General features: G+C 40.2%; 1 protein-coding gene across 2 annotated transcripts in view; it reads right to left on the bottom strand.

Annotated features, from left to right (window-relative positions):
* The window catches only part of dnajc17 (DnaJ (Hsp40) homolog, subfamily C, member 17), a 33,420-nt gene extending 24,239 nt beyond the window's left edge, over window positions 1-9,181 (bottom strand). For both annotated transcript variants that reach the window (XM_028565974.1, XM_028565975.1), the window contains exons 1-6: window positions 8,959-9,181; window positions 3,056-3,125; window positions 1,355-1,413; window positions 1,176-1,263; window positions 839-915; window positions 50-161 (exon numbers count right to left, since the gene is read on the bottom strand). In XM_028565974.1, coding sequence (XP_028421775.1) covers window positions 50-161; window positions 839-915; window positions 1,176-1,263; window positions 1,355-1,413; window positions 3,056-3,125; window positions 8,959-9,039 — 487 coding nt within the window. In that variant the 5' untranslated portion in view covers window positions 9,040-9,181. The remainder of the gene's footprint in view (window positions 1-49; window positions 162-838; window positions 916-1,175; window positions 1,264-1,354; window positions 1,414-3,055; window positions 3,126-8,958) is intronic.
* Between the last annotated feature and the right edge of the window lie 3,540 nt (window positions 9,182-12,721).

Below are 12,721 nucleotides of genomic sequence, written 5' to 3'. Positions count from 1 at the left end.
ATGGACTGGAACAGACTGTGTACTAGGTTAAATATTGGTATGGACATACTGTAGACTCCTGTTTGCAGCTGCTGTTCTTCTCTTTCTCTCTGGATCTGTTCTCTGATGAGCCTCTGTTGCTCCTCAAGCTGCCTGGATCCCTCCTCTCTCAAACGGGCTATCTGGTAGGAACAGACACATACAATACAGTTATGTACACAAACAGACATACTGGTTTTGACAGCAAAGTATGCATCTTCCATTAAGCTCTTCATTAAGCACTGATGTAATGTATAACTCTCACATTCTAAGAAACCCTTTCTGCTATTCTGTGTTTCCAGGAGAGTGTTCCGACCACCTTGTTTCTTCAGTTAAGAAAAAATAAGCCCTTGAGATGAGACAAATGGAACAGTGCCACCTACTGGTTACCTTCTCCACCTTTGGCCACATTTTTACATGTATTAAGCACATTGAGCACATGCCATGACGCATCTTGGAAGCACGCACAACATTTTTATTTATCATTGGCTATCTGAACAAAGTGCATCAAGTCATGCAATATCACCTAATGGGTTTACTGATAATTATGATATGGCAGTGAAAGAAAGCCTCTTTCAGAAAGAGCCTTTGTTCCTGACCCAAGACTTTGGAAGATTTCAACTCATTTAGAAGGGAGCATTTGACGAAAAACAGAAGAAAAGCACCTGGGTGTGCTTCAGAGTTTCCTGGATGCACTGAAATACCTTCTTCTCAGATCACTGCTGAGGCCTGTAGTAGAGTGAACCTTTTATTTTGTATTTTCTCCAGGCAACGTTTGGTGCAGTATCATCTCTCATATGGTTTCTATAAATTCTCTTACCTCTTCTTCAAGTGTTCTAGTGTTTTGCACCTCTTCCTGACTCTGAGCTTCTGCTTGTTGCTCTCTGGCCTCCAAGTCTGTCAAAGACACACACACACACACACACACACACACACACACACACACACACACACACACACACACACACACACACACACACACACACACACACACACACACACACACACACACACACACACACACACACACACACACACACACACACACACACACACACACACAAAACTGATTTTAATATTACTATTTACAATACAAAAACACTAAAATCAGCAAATCAAGAGCCTTGAGATGCTGTCCAATTTGGAAAAGTACTCACCAAGCTTAATTTTTTTTCTCTTATCATCTAGCTTCCTGGTTCTTTCTTCTGCCTGTTTCTTGGCAGTGCAAATCTTGTCATAGGCAGCCTAAAAACAGTATTAAGACACCAGGATGAATTGCGTCTCTGTGTGAGTGTGTATCACCACTTGACAGGTTGAGAGGCATCAGTCATCTTACCTTGGCAGCAGCATCAGTTAGCACCTCGAGAGCCTGGGACAACTGGTGGAAGAGCTCCACTAGAAGAAAGGGACAAGAGAAACAAAAAACTATGAACATTCTGCTACTGGATACACACAGAAACACTTCTTTAATAAAAAAAAAAAAAAAAAAAAAAAAAAAAAAAAGAAAAAGGAACCAATGTTTTACATGTGGAATATGAGATAAAAACAAAAAAGTGGCTAGAATTTCACAAAGATAAAACTAGTAATTTTTGTCAATTTGGTACCTTATACACAAGAGATACAGTAGAAGGTGATGTGACGTGAAGAAAGTAAAGGGAACCTGACAAGCTGAAGCTGGGACACAGGCCTGAGACAGACATTTTATTCTTTAAAAAGGTGTCATAGGTCTCACGAAACCAGTTTCCTCTGATGACATAGACGTGCATTTCCACACAAACCATTGGCTTCTCCATCTATTATCCATTAGAGCACCTCAAGGGGCCACTGCCGCAATCACCACTACCACGCAAGAACCCACCTCTCCAGTTGTCATCTAACACACACACACACACACACACACACACACACACACACACACACACACACACACACACACACACACACACACACACACACACACACACACACAGAGACCACAATCCCACTTTTCATCACACAACCACCACACTGCTGCACTATACTAGCCAGGCTTAATCATTCACTGATGGGAAGCCTAACGGACCGATACTGTTACTCCCTGTGGGGACTGGCAGTGCACACTAACAGGAGGCTCTGGAGATCATGCTGCCAGCAGAGGCGGTCATGTTACCTACACGCATATAATGGGCTGGAATGAAATCCAACTGGGGGGAGACCTGCCATGCCCTCTAGGCAGCTCAGAGTGTCACAACATGGGGGGTTGAGGAAAGTGAGGGGGCGTCTTCAGTTAGTGAGGAATCATGACCCCCAAGTCACCTCTTCCATGCATACAACCTTTCCCTGAGGAGTAGCAAATCCCAAGACTTGCTCCGCTCTCGTGCGATAGAAGCAAAGTCTGTACATGTGCGGGTTCAAGTGTTGAGGCCCTCCAAACCACTTCTTTTCCATTTCTGGGAAAACCGACCCCCTGCTTTTGTATTATCCCTCTCAACCCCACCAATTTCCCAGTTTTTTTTTCCTGACATAATCAGGAATTGTCTGAACCATCCAGCAACCACATAAACCTCACTTGAAAATATGCCTCATGACCAGTCTTTTGTCCAAGGTGCCTTTCCAATAAAAAGCTACAATGAGATTTCCTGGTCTAATTGTTGACATGCTGGTTGGAGACAGGCCGCGGAAGGACTTAAGCCAAAGAAGATGGAGTGTGGAAACGCTGGTGGTGGTGGTGATGATGGTGCTGCTGGTGTTTGGCGGGTCCTGTCTGGCAAGAAAGTCAACGGGAGACAGGCGCTAGTTAGACTTCCCTACAGAGTGCTGTGGCTCGGCTGTATGGCAGGGTACAACTTGCTGAGAGCGCTACTCTAGAGCATTTATTTTTGGTTCTGGAGCTTGATGGCCGTTCAGTCCGATGATTAACCCTAAATCTTTAGAAAACAATGCAGAAATTGCATAAAACAAATAAATTCTTGTTCCAGTTCTACTAGTGACTGACAGAGGTCTGTGGCTCAAAATGGAGTGAAGTTGAAGAGATAAGCACATTTGCTGGCTCACTCACCTGCTTTTGGGTTGTCTGGGTTCTTGTCTGGATGGCATGTCAAGGCTTTCTGTCGATAAGCTTTCTTGATCTAGGAGAAAAACAGAAGAACCCCTAGAGTTATGTAGAGTGGAAAATGTTGATTAGGACACAAAGAGAACGAATTATCCACTTAAGCACAGATTTTGGCCATGTGAAAGTTAAATTCTTACTCTTTGTACCAATTATCTTTATCCTGTCAGCCTTGGCCCAGAAAACCAAAGTCTGAATAAAAAATGATGGTCCCACTGAAATAATGGCACAAATGGTAACAGTCTGACATGAAAGCACTGGGGGTGAAATGAGGTCTGTGTTCAAATAAAAAAAAAAATCAGCGATGTATTGTTTGGATCAAATCAACACCTGAGCTGATCCTCTGCTTCGTGTCCTTACGACATGTTGTTAATGGAATCTAACCACCTCGGCACATACTCCACGGTGAATTACCCGCGCAATAATTCATAACTATTTTCAGGCCCACTGCCCAATGTGCCTGAGTTGCAACCTAGTATTAGTCCATTTTTATTCAAACTTTTTTTTTTTTTTTTTTTTTAAATTTTACAATAACATACACGAACAGAGTGCCATTGTCCGTAACAAATCTGAGAAGGCCGCCATTAATATCTTAGGCATGTAGCCAAAACTTTTGGGGGTGTTCAGAGAACCAGAGTGGAAAAACTAAACAATACTTTGGAGTATTGTAATGTCATATGAGGTTTTAGTTATAGCAGATTTTTTAACTCTGGGTCACTGATTGGAATGTTAACCATTCATTGGTCCTTCTAGGTACCAGTTAATGACAAGGTGGTTTTCATTAGATCTCTGCTCTGGAGAAAGAAGGGAAGCAGGAAAACATTTGGTGGAGACCAGAAGGGGCTGAAGAGTGCGGCGCAGAAGCTTTCGGCACACAACCTCGAAAACACACGCTCATATGCATTGCATGCTAAGGACTTGGCATATAAATCCCCCATATATCTAAGCGCGCACACACACACACACACACACACACACACACACACACACACACACACACACACACACACACACACACACACACACACACACACACACACACACACACACACACACACACACACACACACACACACACACACACACACACACACACACACCTTTATCAGCCATGCCAATGTTCTGCATGTTTTGTTTTGTTAAAAACCTAGGCGCAAATATTCTGCCAGTATGCTACAGGCCACAGAATTTGGGAGCTCCTTTCTTCATGCCTGGGAAACAGTTGCATCTGACATTGTGTTCTCTGGCATATTCAATGTTTCCCTGTGGGTTGTTGCACAACTGTATCTGTAGAATACGCGCCAAAACATACAGAGCTGACTTTACTGGGGGGGGGAAACAAAACTCAACTCTAAGGGGAACTGAGCAGAATGGTGTAATCCATCAGTGTCCAAGTCTTTTTAACAGCAACTCCAATGAGTCTCCATGACAGTCAACTTAGGCACATTAGGCTGGATGCCCATTGTCCAAGATACAAGAGCTAAGACTCCACATTACATGAAAGCAACAAGCCTCCAATGAACCCTCTGGAGCTTATTGTGGCTCAGACATCTCCTAAATGTCACAAGTCTTTTCTTCTCTCTCTTGGTCAACATCAGATTTTTTTCTGGTTGTAGTTCCAATAGTTAATGAGAGCTTGAATCCTTGAGAGGGTTCCAAGATATTGGTCATCATTGAGAGATATTAAGTCTTGCTGCTTGGCACACCGAGCCTTCCTACAGATCTAGACTGACACACAGGGCTGTGGACTGTAGCCAAACACATACGCTTACTGTTGGCCTAAGCCTACTTCCCCTTTTCATCCTCCTCCTCCTCCTGTCTGTTTCTCCCTTTTCTTTTGTCTTTGCTTGCTAATATAGCTCCGTCCAATTTTCTCCTTTTGATAAAGTACGAAAAAAGGAAATGAAAAGTAAAACTCAAGTTCAAATGTATTGTCATTCGTATACAGGTACAGTTGAACGAAATGTGGTTCCTCTCTTGGACCAAGATGAAGCAAAAAGGCAAGAAAGGCCATTATGAAAGTCATTGCATCCTGAGCAATGGGTAGGTAGTTGGAGAACTCCCTGCCCTAAACAAAGATTTTTTTTGGTGTTTTTTCCCCTACCGCTCCAAGCAGCTATTGGTTTCCAATGATTTTCTACAGATATGATATGAAAATGAATTATAAGAAAATCCATAAAACTTGCTTGAGTTGTGTGGTCCATCAAAGTGAACAAGTCTGCATTATATTTTGTCAGTTTGCACTACATTACCTCACAGTTAAGCTGTTTGACAAGTATAACTTGTCATCATTGATGCTCTCCTTTGTCTTACTTAGTTCAGTTAAAGATCTAGTTAACACACATACGTCTCTACATTTGAGTTCTCCTACCTGTTATTTTCCCTTTCTCTCTAGCTCCTGTTTCTTGCATTTCTTTTTCACTCTCTAGCATCCTTTAAGACAGCTCATCTATACTGCGCCTCCAGTGCTGTTTTGTTAAATAATACATGATTACTCCCATCAATGGCGTAACACGCAAGCCTTAATTGATGCTGAAAGACCCTGAAGCCCTTTGGTCCTACAAAGTAGAAGCCAACACAGGCCAACTTTTGAAGAGGTTAGCACATGTGTGGATAAGAGCTCTCAGATCGAGTGGCATCTTCCATCAGGACTAATCCAGTCAATTACTGTCGCAATTATCTTTGTGCAGTTCACCGTGACCTTTTAGGATTGGCTCCTGAATCCATTATGAGTAAGACCATGTGAAGAGAAAACCATAAGAACTCCTGGGCTGAAACCAACCGCTGTCCCTTGTGCTTAGAGATGAGCAAACTGGACTGACACATGCCTTTTTTTCTTGTCTCATAGGCGAGACAAACTGAGTTGCAGAAATTGTAACTATTTCCCACGCTACAGTGTGCAGAAGGAGGAACCAAGGAATCAAATAAAGATCATGCAGCAGCAGGCCAACAGTAGCCTAATGGTTAGTGCCTGGCGGAAAACAGACTCTGTGCCTCCCTGATCCCTGCCTGCCACAGTCTTAACTGCATGCCCACATCTTTTCCTCATTACACCAGTCTTTGGTGCCAATTATAGTTGACAAACTGGTGCAGGCTCAGCACAGCCCTGGTAGGGCCCCTAGCCTGTGTGGCTGATTAGCTGCCTGATCTGCCATGGGTCCATCCTCTTTAATTACAACGCTCTGCTATTTACGCGGCATTATCTACTGGAGCAAAATAATAACAGGCACAAAGGAAGAAGAGGAGCAAGGACAGGGGCAATGAGGACATGACTATACTGAGAAAAGGAGAGCAAAAAGTAAGAAGAAAAATTGTATGTAACAAAGAGAAACAGCGAGACTGTGATTAACTTCCCATGTGCTCTTGTGAACCTGACAGTCAACCCTTGAGTCAAACTCTGCATTCATTCAGTATTATCCTATATTGACTTGTAATGGAAAGGTATCAAGAATCTGGATACCTTTCCATTAAAAGTTAATATTCTCATCTTGAGGATTTTTTTTAAATACTGTTGACCAAATGAATGATTCCAAGCTTATTGAAATGGAAAACTAACAAATCTGTTATTCAGGTTTTTGTCACATGATGTCAGGAGGTTGGTCAGATCAATGCATTGAACGTAAATTGCCCGGGCGATGAAACGACCTGAAACACCCGGTGCATCACTGATGATGTACCCCAGTACACCTTAGGATGCAATAATAATTTTGCTTATCACATAATTTTGCTTATCATAATTAATGCAATCACCAGGCCTGTCATTGGATGCTCTGTCAGAAGTAAATCATGCAGGCATGTAGTTACTGTATACACTGCAACACATTACATACACACACACACACACACACACACACACACACACACACAATACACTACAATTTAAGTAGCTGAATACACTACAAGAAATGTTGTGCGGTCTTGACTGTTGACATTGTCTCACCAAGCAATCTGTGGTAGGTAAAACACACACAAGGCAGTTACTACCCATGCCCTGCTGATATGCATGTGCATAACTTGTTACATGGTGGATAGCCTTCCGCAACAGTCTTCCTCAGCACTACAAGGATAAAGCAAATCCCAGTCATCCATAGTCCTTAAATCATAGATTGTGACATGCCATTCCCCCCAGCATTTATCAGCCAAGCTCAAAAGAAGGTCAACAGCAGTGACAAGAGAAAGAGATGCTAAATAGAACCAGGAGGAGATGCAGGACAGATGTGGCTTAGCTCACATAAACAGGCTCTGGGATGAGCTTCTTCCCTCTTTCTATGATAAACAACATGCCGGATAGTGGTGGTGGCACAGCGGGTAAAACAACTGAGATAAGTAGCACAGCTGGTGACATCGGTCTTCACACATTTGATTTATTTTTGAGCCCCCCAGACTCAATCCACCACACACACACACACACACACACACACACACACACACACACATACACATACACATACATACACATACACATACACATACATACATACACACACACACACACACACACACACATCTAAATGTTGGAGTCTCAATTCTACCCAAGTCACAACTGCTAGAGGAAGAGGAAGTCTCTAGGATAATCCTCTGGGGAGGAGAGGACTTGGAAATCCAATTAAGAAATTAACTTCTTCCCTCGTTTTGGCCGCAATTTTAATTTCCCTTTGGGCTTGTGGATTCTATATGCTGGAAATTGTGAGGAGAGGTGGTGGTAGGGAAAAAGCAGGATTCAGGACATCACAGTGAACCGCTCTGGGCTGGGAAATGAAATGTAAAGGAGTTGATTTAAAATCCATGCAGGCACAAAATTCTGTCTGCAGTGTGCAGAGGTGAGCAAACAGATGTAACCTTTTGTAAATAGGCTGTCGATAGTATTACATCATTTTCCAGGCCTCATCAGATGTAATCATATTAACACTACGAGCTTATATGCGATCAGATAGGTTGGTTTAGTTTTAGATAATGAATATACATTGAGGTGGGAGACTCAAAACCATAAATTAATTTACTATGTTGAATTCATTAGAGCTGACACAATTAGTCTATTAAAAGATTAGGCGATCAACAGAAAAGTTATTGACGGTAGTCGATAACTTTTCTGTTTTCGCGGTCTTTTTAATTGTGATAAGTCATTCATTGTTTTAAGTAATATTTTAAAGAAAAATGCCAAACATTCAATTTCCTAGCTTCTCCATTGTGATCGTTCGCTGCTCTTCTCAGTTTTACATTATTTGAGTGGAATATCTTAGGGTTTTGTTTTGGACTATTGGTCATACAAAACAAGCAATTTGATATGCAAAATTGTGACTGCCACTTAATTTGACATTTCATAAACCAAACGATTAATCAGTTATTCGGAAAAATAACTGGCAGATTAAGTGACCATTAAAATGAGTTGCAGCCCTAGAAGATTGATGCAACGTCGCTACCAAGTGGCCTTTTCGGTGTATCACACCTTTGCGATTGAGACAACCGGTGTTTCTGTCTTTTGCTACCTGGGTTCTCGCCTGACCTAGAATGTCACTCCCCGCTTTACTTACCTGGCGTTTCTCCTTACAGAGAAATATACTTGGTGGCTATTATACACGCATACACGATACAAACACACACTGCTACAAGCTCCATGGTAGCAAGCTAGCTAATAGAGTTAGCCTGTTTGCAGGCAAAATGACACATAACATTAAGTTACTTACAGTCTCTCCTTGTGCAAAAACAGCTGCTTTAACATTTAACGGTAGCTAACACTCGGATAAACTATCTGCCAACACAACATCCCTCAGCCTGTAAAGTAAAGGCATACATAGCTAGCTACACTATTAGTTATCCAGCTAACTAGCTTGACAGCTAGCTTATTTACACACCTCTTTTGTTGTAGCAGTGCTTTCAATACCAAGTAAACCATACAGGTCCATCTGTAAGATATCCTTGGCCTTTCCGGACATTTCTGTCAATAACGAGCAACGGTACCAACACAGAAAAATAAGAAATGTAAAGGCAATGTTAACGTTTGGCTAATTCAGCGGTTTGTTGTTGTTCCCGTTCCAGGCAGCATGCGTTTAACGTCTTCGACCTTTGAACTAGGAAATGCATTGCAACCTGGGAAATGTAGTTTCTGTTGGTTAAATGCATTTTAGCATTTTTGAGATTTTGAGCATTTACCATAGCATTTATATCGAAAAAAGGTTTTGTAAGTCTTAAACTTTTTTAACTCGTTTTAACTTATTTGTATTGTCTTTGTGGGCTGCTTCAAATTTGTTCCAGGTGTGAAATGGTATTACATTAGGCCTATGCTTTATCTCTGCCATTAAAGGTCAAATCTTTTGATTTTGTAGATCTGCATTGTGTTTCTGAACCAGTCGTCTAAAATGTAGGCCTATTAAAAAACAAACATCATGATGCTGTTGATTTTTGAAGTTGTTAACAAACAATTATAGTTGGGAGTAAAAATGACTATGTATTGGCCTTTATTATTAGGCTTTTTTTCTCACATAAACCCATTTACAATAACACACATATTTACTAAGGATCCTCAAATTAAATAGTTGTGAAATGTTATAGGTAGCGCCCTTAATATATCTTCTATATCTATATAAAGGGCACTAGTTATAGGCATACTGTCTATGGTTATAGAGTGCCCTATATTTAGGGCAATACAGAGTGCTCTCTGGTGGACAAATTATGTAACAGCAGCACTGTCTCTAAAAATGACCTAGGCTTTCAGTAGACTATTTTGCATACATGTAAGTATTGCAAAACTGCCAACATAAAACGCCAATTCTTATATATCTGTGGTAAGCCAATATCAGCTTATAACAGCAGCCTGGCGATGGATCAGTCAGGTTTAGTTCTACAGGAAATATTACAACAATTTATACTTTTGTTTTTATTTTGGGCTTTCGGATCCAGGCTCCACCTTTGTTTACATTTGAATCATGGTGTAGTCTGCTAAACCTGACAACACCTTGTAAAATGTAAACAGTAAATTCTACTGTTCAGACATTTTCACCCAGGACCATTTTATTTGTGTTTCATTTGAGTTTTTTAGTTGTAACTATAAGAGTTATGACTATGGCTTCTGGGATAGGTGCAGGTTTTAGGCCACTGTGGTGTCCAAACTGGGATCCATGGACTCTTGAGGGGACCAGGGCACAGTTTTTCAAAAAATTTAATCTGGATCAAATTGATACAGATTTGGAAATTTCATGTTTTGCTATCCAGGATCACCTGATCCATTTTACTTTTATGCCAGGTTTTTAACATTGGATTGGACTGCGATCCAAATACCAATATAGCCATTGTTTGTTTTAATTTTAAGAAACAGAAAAACTGTAATAAACAGAAACATTTTACATTCTTTTATTTTGTTATTTTTTTGTTGTTTTTTTTTGTTTACCATATCTCATTAGATGTGACATGCTTCACATATGCTTCAAATATGAACAAATGTATATATCATCAGTAGCTAAACATTGATTTTGTGATCATTCACTTAAAAAAAACACTTTTTATTTATTTATAGTTTATTATTAGATGAACTGGTGTTTTTCTTTTCCGGATATGGGACTGCCTGTGAATTAGTGATAACTCGGACACTGTTGTAGCATTTCCTGTAGGCAGTGGGCTCTATAGTGATGCAGAATCAGGAGCATGTCCTGACATGTCTTAAAATAGCTCTCCTTTTCAAAAAAAAAAAAAAAAAAAAAATGTATATATATATATAATAGATAAATTAAAGGTTATGAAAAAGCTCTATGTAATTTGCAAATATTTACTACAGGGTGTGGGCAAAAAGATGTTCATCCTGAAGAGGTGTGTTACGGCCACATTACTCCTGCCCATTGGGTAATTTGTAATGACCTCATTTCAGGATACCTTGGACAAACATAGAACTAAATCCTATAATCACGACACACCCTAGAGGTCCATATGGTAAACGGTTTCACAGCCGGACCAATAGATTAAGGGTCAGTTTGTGCTTAAAACCATAGCAATCAAAAATCCGTTGTTGTGTATAAATATATACAGAACAATAAATGGAAATCATGTTGACTTTGACTTTTAAGAATTGGGAGCTTGAGTCCAACATGATCCTGTTCAACTAGCTCAGCAAGAGAGTTGTGGACTTTGATGAGCGCATGATATTTGGTCAATAGCTTTTGTTGCTCCATTTAAACAAAGCAGTCTCATGTGTAGCCATTATTCTCACTTTAACATGCTGGAAATGCAGCTACAGTAGACTCTATATCCTGCATATTATTTGGTGTTGTAACTTAGTAGTACCCATGCTGCTTGTTTCTCAGTACTCTGATAAAAGCCGCATTTTCCTCTGGATAAACAAAATATCTTTGGCTCAGGGGACCTAAAGCAGCACGACAATACAACTACCATATAGCTATGCTTTTCTCGGAGGTAGTGAAACTCTAGCAAGTTAAATAGCCTCAGGTCACAGTACTACAAATTCTTAACAAAATATCCAGAGATCCAAACAATATGCCGTATTGTCATTCTGACAGTAAAGGTTTTCTAAATTCATAACTATATGCATATACCAAACAGTGATAAGAGAAATAAAAAATATCATTATATATTATATTATATTATATATTATATATATAATTATAAAAAGCTAATTAATTAAAAGCCACAATAACCATGCTATATTTGTTGCTTCATCTCAACTTGCTTACCTTGTGTGTTCTTTTAGTGTTTTTAGTCACAGTAACATTTAGGCTCATTTTGACTCTTAATTTCAAGATATTTAAGAAATTACTGAATTATTATTACCATAGTCTGTTTGTCATGTACTGTATATGCTACAAGTTGCCGTATGCCCTCTCATCCCTTATTTCTATCAATGAACTCCTAAAGCCATATAGATGAATCATAGAGGAACGATGAAGCCTGGGTGTGTTCAGAATCAGATTGTGTCTGGATCTTGGATTCTGATCATTCTAAGGACCCTTTTGGATTTAGTTATAAGTAAAGATGTGAAATTCCACTGATAAAAAGAAAGAGAACTAGTCTAGACTGTAGAGAACTAGGTCTAAAGTATAACTAAAAAATTGGGAGCATGTTCTAAACGCCCCACAAGGCTCTTGAGGGCAATCATACAGACCCATCCTGATGGTTTGGACAATGTGTCTGTGGTTATCAGATAACACTGTGACAGGCATCGTGTATACTGTCAAAACATTTTTTACTGACTCGGAGAATTAGGGACCCAAGTTAATTTTCCGCCAGCAGGGACTGTCGCCCGAGGTCAGATCCAGCTGATGGGATGGGGAGTGTGGGAGGAGGGCCCAAAACCACTGGCTGCATTCAGCATCACAAACAGCTACAAGCCAGAAAACGGCAAGCAACATATTATTAAGGCCGGAAATCAGACAAAACTGCCTTGAAAATAAAACGCTGACCATAGAAACCCCTTTGAGTATGAATGTGTAATGGAACATATTTGGATATATCTACTTTGATTTATGTCATTCTTCCAGCAGCAGTTATTTTCAGTTTAACTGTTGCTAGTAACCCCCTAGTAGTTGTTAGCAAGGCGTAGGCCTATGTGACCAAAAAAGCGAATAATAAGCGAATATTAACATCTAATATAGCCTACCTTCGTTGGAGCGT

Source organism: Perca flavescens, chromosome 20 (assembly GCF_004354835.1).
Source record: "Perca flavescens isolate YP-PL-M2 chromosome 20, PFLA_1.0, whole genome shotgun sequence".
Taxonomy (NCBI): domain Eukaryota; kingdom Metazoa; phylum Chordata; class Actinopteri; order Perciformes; family Percidae; genus Perca; species Perca flavescens.
The sequence above is the reverse complement of the archived record's forward strand: the minus strand, read 5'-3'. Positions and strand labels throughout refer to the sequence as shown.